General features: G+C 39.0%; 1 protein-coding gene across 3 annotated transcripts in view; it reads right to left on the reverse strand.

Annotated features, from left to right (window-relative positions):
* REPS2 (RALBP1 associated Eps domain containing 2) overlaps positions 1–19,091 on the reverse strand; it is a 245,457-nt gene that overhangs the window by 12,121 nt on the left and 214,245 nt on the right. For all 3 annotated transcript variants that reach the window (XM_070784250.1, XM_070784249.1, XM_070784251.1), the window contains exon 17: positions 12,316–12,421. In XM_070784250.1, the coding sequence (XP_070640351.1) occupies positions 12,316–12,421 (106 nt within the window). The remainder of the gene's footprint in view (positions 1–12,315; positions 12,422–19,091) is intronic.

Below are 19,091 nucleotides of genomic sequence, written 5' to 3' on the forward strand. Positions count from 1 at the left end.
ACAAATGATTTTTCAGAGTGGGGTACCATTTGGCATTCTCACCACCAATTCATGATGGTTCCAGGTGACAGCACTTGATGCTGTCAGGACTTTCTGTTTTAGCAATTCTATCACTGTGTGTGGTGGTCTGTGATCATGGTTTCAATTTGCATTTGCCTGAAGCAGGGCAAAGACTGATAGAGTTTTGCCAAGAAAATGCACTGGTCATAGCAAACACCCTCTTCCAACAACACAAGAGAAGACTCTATACATGGACATCACCAGATGGTCAACACCAAAATCAGATTGATTATATTCTTTGCAGCCAAAGATGGAGAAGCTCTATACAGTCAGCAAAAACAAGACCAGGAGCTGACTGTGGCTCAGACCATGAACTCCTTATTGCCAAATTCAGACTTAAATTGAAGAAAGTAGGGAAAACCACTAGACCATTCAGGTATGACCTAAATCAAATCCCTTATGATTATACAGTGGAAGTGAGAAATAGATTTAAGGGCCTAGATCTGATAGAGAGAGTGCCTGATGAACTATGGAATGAGGTTCATGACATTGTACAGGAGACAGGGATCAAGACCATCCCCATGGAAAAGAAATGCAAAAAAGCAAAATGGCTGTCTGGGGAGGCCTTACAAATAGCTGTGAAAAGAAGAGAAGCGAAAAGCAAAGGAGAAAAGGAAAGATATAAACATCTGAATGCAGAGTTCCAAAGAATAGCAAGAAGAGATAAGAAAGCCTTCCTCAGCGATCAATGCAAATAAATAGAGGAAAACAACAGAATGGGAAAGACTAGGGATCTCTTCAAGAAAATCAGAGACACCAAAGGAACATTTCATGCAAAGATGAGCTCGATGAAGGACAGAAATGGTATGGACCTAACAGAAGCAGAAGATATTAAGAAGAGATGGCAAGAATACACAGAAGAACTGTATAAAAAAGATCTTCACAACCCAGATAATCACGATGGTGTGATCACTGACCTAGAGCCAGACATCCTGGAATGTGAAGTCAAGTGGGCCTTAGAAAGCATCACTACGAACAAAGCTAGTGGAGGTGATGGAATTCTAGTTGAGCTATTCCAAATCCTGAAAGATGATGCTGTGAAAGTGCTACACTCAACATGCCAGCAAATTTGGAAAACTCAGCAGTGGCCACAGGACTGGAAAAGGTCAGTTTTCATTCCAATCCCAAAGAAAGGCAATGCCAAAGAATGCTCAAACTACTACACAATTGCACTCATCTCACACGCTAGTAAAGTAATGCTCAAAATTCTCCAAGCCAGGCTTCAGCAATACGTGAACCATGAACTTCCTGATGTTCAAGCTGGTTTTACAAAAGGCAGAGGAACCAGAGATCAAATTGCCAACATCCACTGGCACAAGCAAGAGAGTTCCAGAAAAACATCTATTTCTGCTTTATTGACTATGCCAAAGCCTTTGACTGTGTGGATCACAATAAACTGTGGAAAATTCTTCAAGAGATGGGAATACCAGACCACCTGATCTGCCTCTTGAGAAATTTGTATGCAGGTCAGGAAGCAACAGTTAGAAGTGGACATGGAACAACAGACTGGTTCCAAATAGGAAAAGGAGTACGTCAAGGCTGTATATTGTCACCCTGCTTATTTAACTTCTATGCAGAGTACATCATGAGAAATGCTGGGCTGGAAGAAACACAAGCTGGAATCAAGATTGCCGAGAGAAATATCAATAACCTCAGATATGCAGATGACACCACCCTTATGGCAGAAAGTGAAGAGGAACTAAAAAGCCTCTTGATGAAAAGTGAAAGAGGAGAGTGAAAAAGTTGGCTTAAAGCTCAACATTCAGAAAACGAAGATCATGGCATCTGGTCCCACCAATTCATGGGAAATAGGTGGGGAAACAGTGGAAACAGTGTCAGACTTTATTTTTCTGGGCTCCAAAATCACTACAGATGGTGACTGCAGCCATGAAATTAAAAGATGCTTACTCCTTGGAAGGAAAGTTATGACCAACCTAGATAGCATATTCAAAAGCAGAGACATTACTTTGCCAACAAAGGTCCGGCTAGTCAGGGCTATGGTTTTTCCAGTGGTCATGTATGGATGTGAGAGTTGGACTGTGAAGAAGGCTGAGCACCGAAGAATTGATGCTTTTGAACTGTGGTGTTGGAGAAGACTCTTGAGAGTCCCTTGGACTGCAAGGAGATCCAACCAGTCCATTCTGAAGGAGATCAGCCCTGGGATTTCTTTGGAAGGAATGATGCTGAAGCTGAAACTCCAGTACTTTGGCCACCTCATGCAAAGAGTTGACTCATTGGAAAAGACTCTGATGCTGGGAGGGATTGGGGGCAGGAGGACAAGGGGATGACAGAGGATGAGATGGCTGGATGGCATCACTGACTCGATGGACGTGAGTCTGAGTGAACTCCGGGAGTTGGTGATGGATAGGGAGGCCTGGCGTGCTGCGATTCATGGGGTGGCAAAGAGTCGGACACGACTGAGTGACTGGTCTAATCTGATCTGATCTGAATGACTAACAATGCTGAATATCTTTGCACATGTTTATTTGCCATCCTTATATCCTCTTTGGTGAAGTATCTGTTCAAATCCTTTGCCCATTTTTAAACTGGGTTGGTTGAGCTTTGAGAATTCTTATTACTGAGTTTTGATAGTTCTTTATATAATTTGGACACAAGTCCTTTGTCAAAAAACATGAGTTGCAAATATTTTCTTCCCGTCTATAGCTTGTCTCTTAATTCTCTTGACAGTATTTTTGACAGTAAAAGTTTTAAATCTTGATAAAGTCCAATTTATTGACTTTTTCTGGGTTTGTGCTTCTGGCATCAATTCTAACCTTGGGTCACAAAAACTTTTTCCTATGTTTTTTTCTACAGGTTTTATACCTTTATGTTTTACATTTGTTTCTATGACCCATTTCAAGTTAATCTTTGTATCAGAAGTGAGATTTTTGGTCAAGGTTCATGTTTTTACAGATGGATGACCAATTGTTACAAAACAATATGTTGAAAAGACTATCCTTTCCTCAATAAACTGATTTTGTATATTTGTCAAAGATCAAATGCTTATATTCACATGGTCTACTTGAGGACTTCTGATTCTGCTCCACTGATTCATCATTAATCCCATACTGTCTTGATTACTGAAGCTTGATACTGAAAGTCATTCCTCCATCTTTGTTCTTCTTTTTCAAATTTGTTTTAGCTATTCCAGTTCCTTGGCCTTTACATATAAATTATAGGATTCGCTGGTCTATGTCTACAAAACATCGTACTGGGGTTTTGATTGGCTGCAAGGATTCTATAGATCACCCTAGAGGAAAATAGTATTACTACTATGCTGAGTCTTCTAATCCACAAGCTACGTATGTTTTTCCCTTTATTTAGGTCTTCATAGATTTCTTTTAACACCATTTTGCACATTTCAGTATAGAGATGAATTTATACTTAAGTAGTTCATTTAGGAGAGGGAACAAGCTATTGTGGATACTACTGTTTTTCAAATTTCTGTGACAAGTTGTTTATTACTTGTATATAGAAATATGATTGCTTTCTGTGTGACCTTATATTCTGTGACCTTCATAAACTCAGTTAGGAAATGAAATTTTAAGAAACAATTTGAAAATACTTACACACTCAGAACCACTGAGAGGTTTTCTAAAATCTCAACAATTAGAGAGAGAATAGTGAAAAATTTATACTACTTGATTTCAAGAGTTACAGAAATCAAGACCATGTAGTACCAGTATAAAGATCAACAAACAGGTTAACAGAATGGAGTAAGAACCCATAAATAAATCACACTTACATGGTTATTAGATTTTTGAGAACAGCATCAGAGTAATCCAGGAAGGAAAAGAAACTTTTCTACAAATGATACTAAATTAATGAAATACTGATATGGGAAAAAAATGAACCTTGACCCTAATCTTATAGCATCCATAAAACTTAATTCAAAATGGATCATAGATACTGGCACAGTTACTATGGAAAACACTATGGAAGTTCATTTAAAAACTTAAAACTACCAGGAGTGATGTCAGTAGCATGGCTGAATAAGACATCCCTTGTTCATGTTCCCCTGTCAATGACAATTTGGCATCCATTCACAAAGTGCCTTTGTGGGAGTTATGGGATCCAGCACCATATATGAAAGGACCCAGGAGGTGTCTCATCTAGCCATGCATCTGGTAATAGGCACACAGATCTCAGTTCTGGCTCTGGACCCAACAGGGTCCAAGAAACAGCTCTAGGCCCTCTCAGCCACAGTCCAGGAAGCTCTGGGAAACACTGTTTTAGACAATCACCCAGAGGTGAAAGAACTTTTGTGGAAGTCCAAGTTTCAAGCAGAATGCTAGAGAAAAATAACATAAGTCTGGATGCACTGGGAGGGTAAGAAGAACTGTTTGACTACTCACATCACCTTACCCCAAGGCAGCACAGTTTATGACTAGAAAAGATCCTGGCCCACTATTTCTCCCAGGAACGTGCATACCTGAGCAACCAGGTTCCCCAGTACTAAATTGTGAACTGCGTGACTGGAGGTGGGGAGGGGGAAGAGGCTGGGAGAGTGGCAGATAGGACTCTCAAAAGGGATTAAAGGAACATGGATCCTACTAAATGTCCCATGGGGCACCATCAAGAAGCCCACCCATAAGCCTGACTATAAGTTGGGCATCCTCCAGCTACCCATGAGGCATTTCAGCACTCCATGGGCCTTACACACACCATCAACCTGCGGCCAGTTCCTTGGTCACATTCCTGATGGTGAGTGAACACATACAGAAAGACTTGCTGGCCCAAATCTGTTGGCCATGAGAGACCACAAATTTGAGCTGCAGTGCCATCTTTGGGAAAATAAAAGGGAGGCTGTCAGCACTTGGCCTTGTGTTTTGCAGGATGAGAACAAGGCATACAAGATTAAGAATTGTGTCATAAGAAGGAACAATAAGTGCTGAGCAAGTGCATCCATAGAAGATCTGAGAAACTGTCAGAATCTCTAACAGGGCTGATTGAAAGTAGTTTGGGAGGAGGTAACTGCTACTTCAAATGTGAAGATAACAACACAAAACTTCAAGGAAACATGATGCCACCAAAGAATTACAATAATCTTCCAGTAACCCATTCCAAAGACATGGAGATATAGGATTTACTCAATAAAGAATTTAAACGGCTATTTTAAGGAAACTCAATGTGCTATAAGAAAACACAGAAAGACAAGTCAATTAAATCAGGAAAACTATACTACATGAATAAAACAAGAAGTTTAACAAAGTGATAGAAATCATAAAATAGAGCCACAAGAAATTCTGGAGCTGAATAATAAAATGAATGAATTAAAAATATAATAGAGAAAACATCAACATCAGAACGGATCAAGCAGAATAAAGAATCTAAGATAGACAGTTTCAAGGGTTTTGAAACTATCCAGCCAGAGGAGAACAAAGAAAACAGAAATTTAAAAGAATGAAGAAAGGTACATGATCTATGCGATGTCATCAAAAGAAATAATTTGTAAATTATTAGAGTTCCTGAAGTTAAGAGACACAGAGCTCATTTGAAGAAATAATGGCTGAGAACTGTCTGAATATGGAGAGAGATATGGATATCCAAGTTCATGAAGCTCAAAGGTCATCAAACAAACTCCACTGAAGATTTCCTCTTTAAGATTCATTATAATAAACTTGTCAAAACTCAAAGAGAAAAATCTTAAAAGAAGCAAGAGAAAAGAAGCTTATAACTTAAAAGGGACTTCTCATAAGGCTATCAGTGGATTTCTTAGCACCCTTTGAGAGAGTGAGATGATAATACAAAGTGCTCATAGGAAAAAAAAAAACTGCCAAACAAGAATACTCTATTCAACAAAGTTATCCTTCAGAAATGAAGGAGGGATAAAAGATTTCCCCACACAAACAAAAGCGAAGGGAGTTGATCACCACCAGATCTGCCTCACAAGAAATGTAGAAAGAAGTTCTTCAAGCTGAAATGAAAGGATTCTAATTGGTAATATGAAAACATACAATATACTGGGGTAAACGTAAGTATATAGTCAAATTCAGAATACTCTAATACTGTAACATGGCAGTGTGTTAACCACTTAAATTTAGTATAAATGCTAAAGGAAAAGAGTATTAAAAATAAGCATAGCTAAAATAACTTGTTGATGAATATAAAATATGAAAAGTAAATTATGAATTCAAAAACAAAGTGAAAGTCACTCAGTAGTGTCCAACTCTTTGTGGACTGTATAGTCCATGGAATTCTCCAGGCCAGCATACTGGAGTGGGTAGCCTTTCCCTTCTCCAGGGGATCTTCCCAACCCAGGGACCGAACCCAGGTCTCTCGGATTCTTTACCAGCTGAGCCACAAGGGAAGCCCTTTTTTTGTTTTTGCTTTTTTTGCTTTTGTTCAAAAACAAAAGGGGGAGTAAAAGGGTAGAGTTGTTGCTGCTGCTGCTGCTGCTGCATCGCTTCAGTTGGGTCTGACTCTGTGTGACCCCATAGACGGCAGCCCACCAGTCTCCCCCATCCCTGGGATTCTCCAGGCAAGAAGACTGGAGTGGGTTGCCATTGCCTTCTCCAAGAGTTGTTATATGCAATCAAAGTTATCAGCATATAATAGACTGTTTTACCTACAAGATGTTTTATGTAAGCTTCATGATAACAACAAAGCAAACACAAAAACCTACAATAGATTCACAAAAGATAAAGAGAAGACAATCAAAGCATACTATTGCAGAAAATCAATTCACAAAGGCAGGCAGTAGGAGAGGGAGAAATGAACAAGAAAACTATAAAACAGTCAGAAAACAGTTAACAGGGTATTCGTAAATCCTTACCTATTAATATTTACTTCAAATGTAAATGAATTAAGTTCTCCAATCCAAAGACATAGAGCAGATCAATGGATTAAAAAAAAAGAAGGGACCAAACTACATGCTGCCTATAAGAGACTCACTTTGGTTTATGGTCACACATAGGGAAAAATGAAGGATGAAAAAGATATTCCATGCAAGTAGATATCAAAAGACAAGAGGGGTAGTTATTCTTTTACCAGATAAAACAGGCTATAGTCCAAAAACCATATCAAGAGACAAGGAATGTCATCATATAATGTTAAAGGGATTAACTCATAAAGAAAATATAAGTCATAAATATATATGCAGGCAACATCAGAGCACTAAATATATCAAGTAAATATTAAAAAATCCAAAAGACAAAATAGACAACAGCACAGTAATAATGAGGGACATCGATAGCTCACTTACAACAGTGGGTATATCATCCAGACAAAAATGTAACACGGAAATGTTGGTCTTGAACTATACCAAATGAACCTAACAGACATACAGAACATTTCATCCACTAGAATCAGAATACATATTCTCAAGCACACATGAAATACTCTTGAGGACATATCATATGATAGGTTACAAGATAAGTCTTAGCAGATTTAAGAACATCAAAGTCATACCAAGTACATTTTCCAACTACAAGGTTATTACACTAGGAATCAGTAACCAGAGGAAAACTAGAAAATTCAGAAATACATAGAGATTAAACAAAACACTTCTAAACAACCAATGAGTCAAAGAAGACATCAAAAGGGAAATCAAAAAACTATCCTGAAACAAATAAAAATGGAAATACAGCATTCTAAAACAAATGGCCAACAGGTACACAAAACATGTTCAGCATCACTAATCATCAGGGAAATGCAAATCAATACCAAAGTGAGATATCACCTCACACCTGTTAAAATGGCTATTATCAAAAAGATAAGGGATAAGTGTTGGCAAGGATGTGGAGAATGGGGAACACTTGTGCAATGTCGGTCAGAATGCAGACTGATCCAGCAACTACACAAAATGGTATGGAGGTTTCTCAAAATTAAAAAAAGAACCATCATAAGATCTAGTAATCCCACTTTTGGGTATATCCAAAGGAAAAGAATCAGGATCTCAAAGGGATATGTGCATTCCCATATTCACTGTATTATGTACAATAGCTGAGATACGGAAACAAGTTTCGCTCTACAGACAAATGGATAAAGAAGATGTGGTACATACATGCAATAGAATATCATTCAGCCAAAAGAAAGAAGGAAATTCTGCCATTTGTGACACTGATGGACCTTGTGGGCCCTACGCTAAGTGAAATAAGTCAGACGGAGAAAGGCAAATACCATATGATATCACTTTTATGTGTAATCTAAAAAGGCCAACTTCACAGAGACAGAGTAGAATGGTGGTTGCCATGGGCTGGGAGGTGGGTGCAGGAAATGGGGAGATGCTGAGCAAGGGTACAAACTTGCAGTCATAAGATACATAAGTTCTGTGGATGTAGTGTATAGCATGGTGACTATAACTAACAATACTGTATTCTATACTTAAAAACTGCTAAGAAGTAAATCTTAAATGTTCTCACCACATAAAAGAAACTATAATTATGTGAGTGATGAAAAAGAATGAAATTCTGCCATCTGCAACAACATGGATGAACTTGGGACATTATGCTAAGTGAAATAAGTCAGACAGAGAAAGACAAATACTGTATATGTGTGCGTGCTAAAGTTGCTTCAGTTGCGTCTGACTCTTTGCAACCCCATGGACTGTAGCCCACCAGGCTCCTCTGTCCATGGGATCCTCTAGGCATGAATACTGGAGTGGGTTGCCATGCCCTCCTCCAGGGGTCCTTCCAAACCCAGGGATCAAACCCAGGTCTCTTACATCTCCTGCATTGGCAGACAGGTTCTTTACCACTAGCACCACCTGGGAAGCCCATGAGATCAGTTATATATGGAATTGAAAAAAAATTCAACAAACTAGTGAATGTAATAAAAAGGAGGGATTTTCCTGGTAGTCCAGTGGCTAAGAGTCCATGATGCCAATGCAGGGGGCCTGGGTTCGATCCCTGATCAGGGAACTAGATCTCCCATACTGCAACTAAAGATCCTGCATGCCACAACTAAGAGTTTCCATGCCGAAACTAAGAATTCATATGCAACAACTAAAAATCCTAAGAGTTTGCATGCTGAAACAGAGTTCACATGCTGCAACTAAAGATCCCATGTGCCACAACTAAGAACCAGTGAAGCCAAATAAATAAAGAATAAACTAATGGTTACCAGTGGGAAGAGGAAAAGGTAAAGGGCTATAAGGATATATTATACAACACAGAAAGTCATAGCTAATATTTTATAATGACTATAAATGAAGCATAACCATTAAAAATTTAAGTCCCTATATTGTACACCTATAACTTATATAATATTGTACAGCAACTATACTTCAATAATAATGAGGGCAAGAGGAAATTTTTACAAGGGATGGGCAATTTATGGCATAAATTGTGACAGATTCATGGATATATAATTACCTCCAAACTCATCATGTCACATACATTAAATACATACAGCTTTATAATAAATAAATAATAGTTTAGTATGTAATAAATAATAAAGTAGTTTAAAAACACAAATGTATCACAGATCTAAATGTAAAAGTTATGACAGTAAAGCATTTAGAAGAACACATAGGAGAATATGCTCATAATTTAGATTTAGGCAAAGTTTCCTTATATAATAGGAAGAAAGTTAATAACCATAAGAGAAAAAATTATAAATCAGACTTTATCAAAATTAAAAACTTCTATTCATGAAAAGATAGTTAAGAAAATTAATAGGCAAAATAAAGACTGGAAGAAAACATTCATAAAATATATATCTCAACAAAGGACTGGCAACAGAAAATATAAAAAGCATCTACCTACAACTCTACAAAAAAGACTGAAAATGATTTTTTAATGGCCAAGCATTTGGAAAAAACACTTCACAAAATAAAATATATGAAAAGTAAATAATCACATAGAAAAGCGCTAAGGAGATGTAAAATAAAAACTATATCACCACAAGACTAGATAAAAATTAAAACAGTAATACCAAGTGTTGGTGAAGATGAGGAACAACCAGAACTCTCACATAGTAGTGGTGGGAATACTAAATGCTACAACCACTTTGGGAAAAGCTCTAGTAGTTTCTATTCAAACCAATCACACACAATCACCATATTACCTACTAATCCTAAATCCTAGAAATTTACCCAAGAGAAATGAGAAAATATTCCCACATAGTTATTTAAAAATGCAGTTTTATTCAAAATAGCAAAAACTAGAATTTCCAGGTGTCCAATAATAGAATTAATAACCAAACTATAGTATATTCACTCAGTAGAATACCACTCAGCAATAAAATAGAACAGATTACTAAGACATATAATGATGAAAATGAATCTCAAAAACAATGCTACGTGAAAGAAGCTTTCCACAAAAGTACATGTCAGAGGACACTGTTTACATAAAGTCATAGAAGAGGCAACAATATGGCATAAGAAGTTTAGAAGAGGGGTTAAGCGTGGCAGAAATTAACTGGGAAGGAGTATGAGGGAGCTTTCCAGGGAGATGGTAATATCCTCTATCTTGATATGGGGTTAGAAACCATTAGTATACACACTAACAAAGAGTCAGCAAGTGTACACTTAAGTTGTGTGCACTCATTGTATGTAAAATGTACAACATAAGGAAAGTTTGTAAAAATATTTAACTCTAGTTAATGATATACACGTTAAAATATTCAGGGGACACACACAGATGTCTTGAAAACATGTTAAAAATAAGACAGACTGAAGGGTAGATAAGAGGGATAAAAAAGGACAGATATGTGATAAAAACAAGTGTAGCAAGATGTGAATGGGAGAACCAACATTGTGTAACTTTCTTGCATGCTTGAAAATGTTCATAATAAAATATTAGGGGAGTTCCCTGTTGGCTTACAGTTAGGATTCCAGCCTTTCATTGCCATGACCTGGGTTCAATCCCTGGCTGTAGAACTGAGATCCCACAAGCTGTGTGGTACAGCCAAAAAAAAAAAAAAAAAGGGCGAAGGCAGGGAGTAATGAAAGAGAAAATAAAAATGAAGAGACAGTACAGACTGATAAAAAAAAGAGTCATCAGTGAAGGAGAAGGACACGGAAAGTATGACATCCTGAAAACCAGTTAGAAAAGACATTTCAGAGGAAGGAATTGCCAACGGTCTATGGCACAGGTTCTGAAAATCCAAATAGTATTAAAACAGGCCCACTGAACATGGCTGTAAGAGGGGTGTGAGTAAATGAGAGTAAAAGCCACAGCAAAGTCAAGGGAGAGAACACTGCTAGTGAGGAAGCAGAGACAGTAAATAACAACTCTTAGGAAGCTTGGCTATGAAGGAGACTAGAGACCGGGCAGCAGCTGGAGGAGGATGTGGGCGCCAATGCACTGGACAACACTAGAGCGCGTTTCTGCGTGGGCGGCAGTGATCCAGCAGAAAATCAAGGGATGTCAGGGCTGCTCTGAAAAGGTGTGCTTAACTCAACTCCCAGTACCTGTAAATGTGAACTTATATAGAATAAGGTATTTGCAGATATAATCTAGTTAAAACATGAGACTGTGCTAGATTAAGGTGGGCCCCAACCCAATGACCAGTATATCCCTATAAGAAAAGGGAAGGATAAAAAGAGGACTTGGACACAGATACACGGAGGCCAGAAAAAACTTTATGACAGACAGTGGAGGCAGAAATTGAAGTGATACATCTACCAGCCAAGGAATGCCAAGGACTGCCAGCCACCACCAGAAACTGGGAAGAAGACAGGAAGAATTCTCCCCTAGAGCCTTCAGAGAGAGTATAGCTCTGCAGACACTGTGATTCAGAAGTCTAGCTGCCATAGCTGGCAGAGAGTAAGTTGCCATTCTTTTAGGCCACTAAGTTTGTAGCACTTTGTTAGGGCAGCCCTGGGAAACTAATAATACAGGGGAGAATAATGGTGAATAGAAACAGGCAATAAGAACAGAGGAGATGTCCTTGAGGTGATGTGGAACCATTTCCAAGATACCAGAGGAGGGGATAGCCTTTGAGAGGATCAGGGCCACCCTCTTCCACTGAAATGAGTATAGCATCATTCATAGAGGACCTCAACAAATTAGGGGTTTACCCAGAAGCTTTGGACAATAAAGAATGCTTCAGAGAGTTTTGTAATAGCTTCTCTGTCTTTTTAACTAGCACACAATATGTAGCTTGCATATTAAAGCTTCAAGTCTTCCTCTAACAAGAATCAACCCATGAAACAAATACAGCAACTCTCTGCCTTCCAAAAGGAGTCTGAGAACAAAGAGTTAAGTCTTACCAACACGAATAGAACCAGATGCTCAGCCAATGTTTGTCAAAACAAAACACAACAACCAGACACAAAGCCTGGTTATCCAAATTCAGGAAGCTCTTTACCTTGAGCTGCTGCTGGAGCTCACTGTTCAGACGGGCCAGCACGGCATTTGCCTCTTTATTTTTGCGGATAGCAGTTTGAATAGCCTTCTTCTGTTTGGAAGACTGCCTACAAAAAAGTACAGACAGTTCAGTGACACAGAACTTAGAGGTCCAGATCCCTGTGGGTCAGAACTCTCTGATTCACGAGAAGTGCTAAACTAATAAGGGGTAACATCACAGAGCTCCCAAAATAAAATCATATATTCACAGGCAGGCAGGCACATACCAAAGGAAATAAGTTTCTTGGGATGAATTATTTACACATGAAGCAGTTTCCATTTTACAACTTGAAGAAAAGCTGTGAATTGGGCCTTTTCAAACACGTTTTGTTCCATTTATCCAAAGGCATTTAATAAGCATTTCTTCCTGACAAATGACATTAACTGGAATACCCTTTTTGTGCATCATTAATGGCATTTCAAAGACCTGCAGGTGGCCCTGTGGGCAAGTCTGAAGGCAAAGAATAGAAAAACATTCTCTTCAGTAAAAATCCTACATTAACTCAGTCAACCTACATACCTCTCTTTTATTTCTTTATTATTAGGCATGAATTCCTAAGTGTGTTTGTGTGTGAGTGTGTGTGTGCAAGTGCATACACCAACATGCATCTGTGGCACTTGAGAAAAACACAAAATTGTTTTAATACCAGTCTTTCCAAAGTAAGTCAACAGTAAATTCACAGAACAGGTGTAACTAAGGTGACCACACACATCCCACCTGGCCCATTACAGTCTTTGCTTATACTGCCTGACTGGCCCTAATTTTTCTTAGCAACTACTTTCCCCCTCAAAACCGTCAATGTGGTTGTAGAACCTACAGCCTTATATCCCACAGCAAGAAATACTGAATCCTCAGAGCAAAAGGACCATCTAAGTTCCCCCAGAGAAACAAACATGTTTGTGATCCCTGGGAGCCAGAGCGACTAAACTAGAAAGCATTGTGACCACTGGAGAGATCTGGTGGCGGTACACTGAGAATGTATACTATACTAGCCACTCTATTCACCTGTATAAGGCATACTCCCTCTCCAACAAGTTTAAACATTAGTTTTTTACCCATAAATAGGCAGGGAAGAAGCTCCAAAATATATTTTTTTACAAGATACAGATTGGATTTCTGGTTTCAGGACAAGACAGAGTAGATACATTTCTCTCTATTCCTCCCACTAAATACAGTAAAACACTGGACATAATATAAAGAATAATATAAGATGACTCTGCAAAGTAGAGTGAAGAAGGCAAACCAGCTAGGGAATTTGGTACCCAAGGAAAGAATAGCCACGAACTACCTGGGTTTTCTTTTTCACTTCATATGGATCTCATAAATGCCAATGAGAGCAGACAATAAAAAGCCTCCCCAAAATTCTGCTCTCTCTAGCCAAAGGACTGGGAAAGGGGCAGCCCAGCAAGACAGAAATTAGATACAATATTCCTCCTGAATACAGATGTAAAATCTTTAATAAAATATTAGCAAATAGAATTCAGCAATATAAAAAAGAATTATAAATCATGACCAAGAGGAGTTATTCCAGGGATGCAAGACTGATTCAATATTCAAAAACAATCAATATAATTCATTACTTTAACAGGTGAAAAAGAGAATCACATGATCAGATAAACTAATGTAGATTTTTATAATTTTATTCATAAAGACTCATTGAAATTCTTAGATATACCACAACATATATAGAACTTACATGCTGAAAATATACAACACAAATGAAAGAAATAAATAGGATCTAAGTAAATGGAGAAATATATGTTCATGGATTGAAAAACTCAACACAGTAAAGATGTCAACTCTTCCCAGATTGACATAAAGGTTTAACATAATTCTCATGGAAATCCCGGAGAAGGCAATGGCACCCCACTCCAGTCCTCTTGCCTGGAGAATCCCAGGGACAGGGGAGCCTGGTGGGCTGCCGTCTATGGGGTCGCATAGAGTCGGACACGACTGAAGTGACTTAGCAGCAGCAGCATGGAAATCCCAGCAAGATCTTTTCAGCTCAAGACAAAAATATTCTAAAATTAAATGGAAAGTCAAAGGAATTGGAATAGCTAAACAGTTTTGAAAAATACGAAGTGGGAAAAACAGAAGACTTATTATATAGCTATAGTATCAAGTGGCAAAGTAATAAAGATAGCAATCAAGACTGTGTGGTATTGGCAGAGTGAAAGACACATAGATCACTGGAACAGGATAAAGAACCCAGAAAGAGATTCACACTAGTACAGATTATTTATTTTTGACAGACAAGCAAAAGCAAGTCCATAGAAAAAGAACAGCCTTTTCAATGAAAGTGCTGAAGCAATTCAATATCCATAGGCCAAAAAATGAATCTTGACCCAAATCTCAAACTTTATATAAAAATTAACACAAAATGGATCACCAACCTAAATGTAAAGTGTAAAATTATAAAATTTTTAGAAGAAAATGTAAGAGAAAATGATCAGGACCTAGAGCTTAGTGAAGAGATTTTAGAGGTGACAAGAAAAGCACAATCCATAAAAGGAAAAGAAATCAGTAAGTTGGGACTTCATCAAAAATTTTAAACTTTTGCTCTGCAAAAGACTCTTTTAAGAGAATGAAAAGATAACCCACAGACTGAGAGAAAACATTTGCAAACCACAGATGTAACAACTGATCTGTATTTAGAATATACGAAGAACTCTCAAAACTCAATGTTAAAAAACAATTCAATTAGAAAATGGGCAAACGTGATGAAAAGACATGTAACCAAAGAGGACATGTGATGGCAAATACATGAAAAGATGCTCTAGCTATTAGGGAAATGCAAATTAACACCACTGTGGGATAGCGCTACACACCTATTAGAACAGCTAATTTTTAAATTTAAGTGACAGTATCAAAAGCTAGTGAGGATGTGCAGACACTGAATCTTGTACATTGGTGGTGGGAAGATAAAATGGTACAGTCATTTTGGGAAACAACTTGGCAGTTTCTTTAAAAACTAAATATACATTTAGCACGCAACCCAACAATCACACTCCTAGACATTTATTACAGAGAAATGAAAACATATGTATACATGAGAACCTGTACACAGATGCTCACAACAGCTTTATCTGTAATACTTGACAACTAGACACAAACAAAAGGTCTCTGAATAGGTGAACGGCTAAACAGACTGTGGTACATACATAGCGTAGAATACTTCTTAGCAGTATTGATTTACACAACTTAGATGTCAAGGGCATTATGCTGAGAGAAAACAAGCAAAGCTCAAAAGGTCACATGCTGTGTGATTCTATATGTACAACATTCTGAAAATGACAAAATTATAGAGACAGGAAACCGATCAGTGGTTACCACAGGTAAAGAGTAGAAAAGAGGATGAGGTAGGGGTGACTCCTGTATCTTGATTACAGTGGTGGTTACAAGACATACAAATGTGATAAAATGGCATAGAACTATACATATGTACTGTCCCAAATAAGGTAGGTAAAATGTAACCACTGAGAGAAGCTACATTAAAGATACACAAGATTTCTTTGTACTATTTTTTAATCTTCTATGAATCTATAATTATTATAAAATAAATTTTTTTATGAAAATACATCTTGATCAGAGCTGGATGCCTCTACTTAAATAACTACCACGCTAAGTGTGCCAGCTTATAACAGTTTTCCCTTCTCTGGGAATTGTCTCCATCCCCTTCCCCTCCTCTATAGGGATAGGCCCCAGGCAGACAGTCCTATTTGTTCCATGAAACAGTCAGTTCTGTTTTCACACTTGAACAGATGCTAGCCTGTGCTAAGCTTGCCAGATTCTCTCTCCCAGGGATGTGGGTTCCAGTTAAGAGTTTGGTTTAGCCTGGGCTCTGCACAGTGAGAACGTAATATCTGGAGCCGAAGGTGGTTGAGAAGATTTCACAGATAAAAATGTCAGAAAATAGAGACGAATCAGGAGGAAGGCCAATAGAAATATGGTCCTCTCCCCCAATCCATCCATGTCCCTGGGTTCAATGAGTCACCCCTGTATTCTTATAATAATGAACACGGTTTTGCTAGCTCAAGTTGTTCTTTATGTTTTGTCACCAAATGAGCCCTGCATAATGCAAAGACAGGATCCAGCTTCAGAAACCTCTCAAGAGTTCAGCAAAGGCGTCCAACTTGCCTCACCTCTTAAGACCTGCTTCTAGAGTCTGTCTAGGTTCTCCTAACCTTGTTACTTGCCGGGGTCCTGCCCCGGCTGATCCAGGGTATTCGAAGCGGGGACGGCGTCGGCGACCTATTTATTTAAATATTTTATCAAAGATATAAAGAGTAGTAGGATGAGGATAGCTCAGTAGGAAAATTCAGTGGAGAAAAGAGGCTGAGTAGCTTGGTTTACGCGGGGGACCAATAAAACTTCAAGACAAGAAGCTTGCACCACTTACGTAGGCCGCAGGCGTCCTTCCGTTCTCCCGAAGGAGAGGAGACACTGAGGCCTCCCCGGTCGGATCTTAGAAGCCCAGGCATAATTAGTAAGCATGGTGGGTTCCGCGCTCCAGATGGAGACTCAGCCAGAGTGAGAGAGAGAGCGACATGGGGAGACCAGTATTTCGAGAAACTGATCCCAATTCTTTATTTTCCATGGTCTACTTTTATACACTGAGATGTTATGCAAAAGTCACGCGGGGTCAGCAGTCCTGACTTTTATCAAAGTCAGGTGCTTCATACAAATGTATACAGAGGTCTTAGGGGTGTTACATCATCTTCTGGCCAGGGGGGCCTGCTGACAATTTACGACCCTCTCCTTGTGACAGTGGTCAGTCAATCAGGACACTTATTTCTCCAGGGCTGATTATTCTCAAAACAGACGCCACCCAAATAAAGTTACATTCCTACAGGGTGAGGGTGTAGTGGGTTTTAGTTAAGGAAAGAATTTACTTAGCCTAAGGTCTAACGTGATTAATATCAAAGGTTAATTCTATATATTCATTAATGTGTGTAAGGGCAGGGGATATGGAGACTTAGCAACAAACATTGGCTCAACAAATGAAAAACCCTTCACCAACACAATTTCTAATTAGCCCATTATACTTATACTAATAGTTTTCTAACTTTTCTAAGGAACCTGTTTTTAGAAGGTTTAAAGCATCTTGTGCCTCTCACGGTTGGGAGGCTGTGAGCGATCACATGTGGCCAGACAAGCCTGTCAGGCAGGCCAGAGAACCTTCAGAGGAGTTTGTAGGTTAAAACACTCTTATCACGCCCAGGAATTATTATAAACTGGAGCTCTAAGTTAACTCCTTCTCCAAAAGAGGTGGTGGGGGACAGCCCCCCGTAAAGTCAGAGGTGTAGGTGAGCACAAAGTAGTAAAGTAGGCAGGCTCTGGTTATGGGGGTAGATGCTCGAGGAGTTCCAGGGGGACTCCTGAGGCTCGATCCCGCCTTTGTGTATGTCGAGCCTCCTTCCTCATGACCTTTGCCATGGGCGGAGTACCTCACTCTGGCCCCCAACAGTTACTCACTGTTCCAGGCTGGGCTCTAACTGGCCTGGTTTCCAAGGAGGAAAATAAGGGAGTAACAGTGAGGTGTTTCTTTTACCTGCTGCTGTTGTTCATCAGGCAATCTCTCAGTTTAGAACTGTACACTGTGAGGCTTGTACATTGAAGGTTATGTGGCAGACTGTCCTCCAATCATATTCTTGTGCCTTCCTGTTTTCAGCCGCATCTCCTCCTCAGTTTGAGCTAGGCACACGGCCATACAATTAGAAACTAGCCGCATTTCTGTGTCTTCTTTGCAAGTAGGTGAGGCCATATGGCTAAATCTAGGTGAAAGGTATCCAAGAGAAATGATGATGTCCTTAAAAGTAACTTATTTTCTCTCCATTTGTTCCTTTCCCCTTTCTGGGACCTGGAACATGAACATGTTAGAGGTGAGCCACCTCCAAACCCTATGGATAAAGGCAACCCTCGTAGGATCTGAAACAAGATGACAGAAGGGACCCGGGTTCTGGACAGGTATGCTTCTGGACCAGTCACCAACTCAGACTTCTACATAAGAAAGAAGTCAGTTTCTTTGTTATTTGAGTGACTGTTACCTCATTTTTTTTCAATCAGCTGAACCACTGTTTGAAGGAATATAAACTGGGATCTCTAGATAAGAAAAATCTTCTTAGCCTTCACCCTGGACCCTGCTTTCTCCCATGGAATTCTGAGTACAGCTTCTAAGAAGTGAGTTTTTATTGCCTTTTCTCTTCTTGGAAATGGTAGGTTTCCATTAGAGATGCCAATCATCAATCCCACAGATATTCATTCCACTGCTGACAAACACGAAGAGAGAAGGGAAACAGAATCCCAACCACACCAAGAACTTCATGCAGGCAAGCAGACCCTACCACACAAGCTCCCTGGAATGCCCTGGGGTGCCACAGGACACCTCCTGGGGTTCCAGAGAAGAGCTTAGGCCACAGAAGCTGGCACAGGTTCGGTCACAGTATTGCCACACAACACCCTCTAGTTCTAAACTGTTCAAACAATTCTATTTTCCCAAAATCCATCCTTAGCAGATAAATAAAATACAGGAAAAGACAATCAAGCAAAATTATTTCTAAGAAAACCCCACTTCTGTCCTTATAGGCAGTTCATTAATGACTACACAATCTAAGAGCTATTTATTACTTATAACCTGGACTCAGCAGCTCACTTGGAGAGAATATTTTATTAGTTCCTCTCTCCTATACAGAGTAGACAATGATGGTATCTGAAGCAGAATTTGTTTCTTATTAATA

Source organism: Bos indicus, chromosome X (assembly GCF_029378745.1).
Source record: "Bos indicus isolate NIAB-ARS_2022 breed Sahiwal x Tharparkar chromosome X, NIAB-ARS_B.indTharparkar_mat_pri_1.0, whole genome shotgun sequence".
Lineage (NCBI taxonomy): Eukaryota > Metazoa > Chordata > Mammalia > Artiodactyla > Bovidae > Bos > Bos indicus.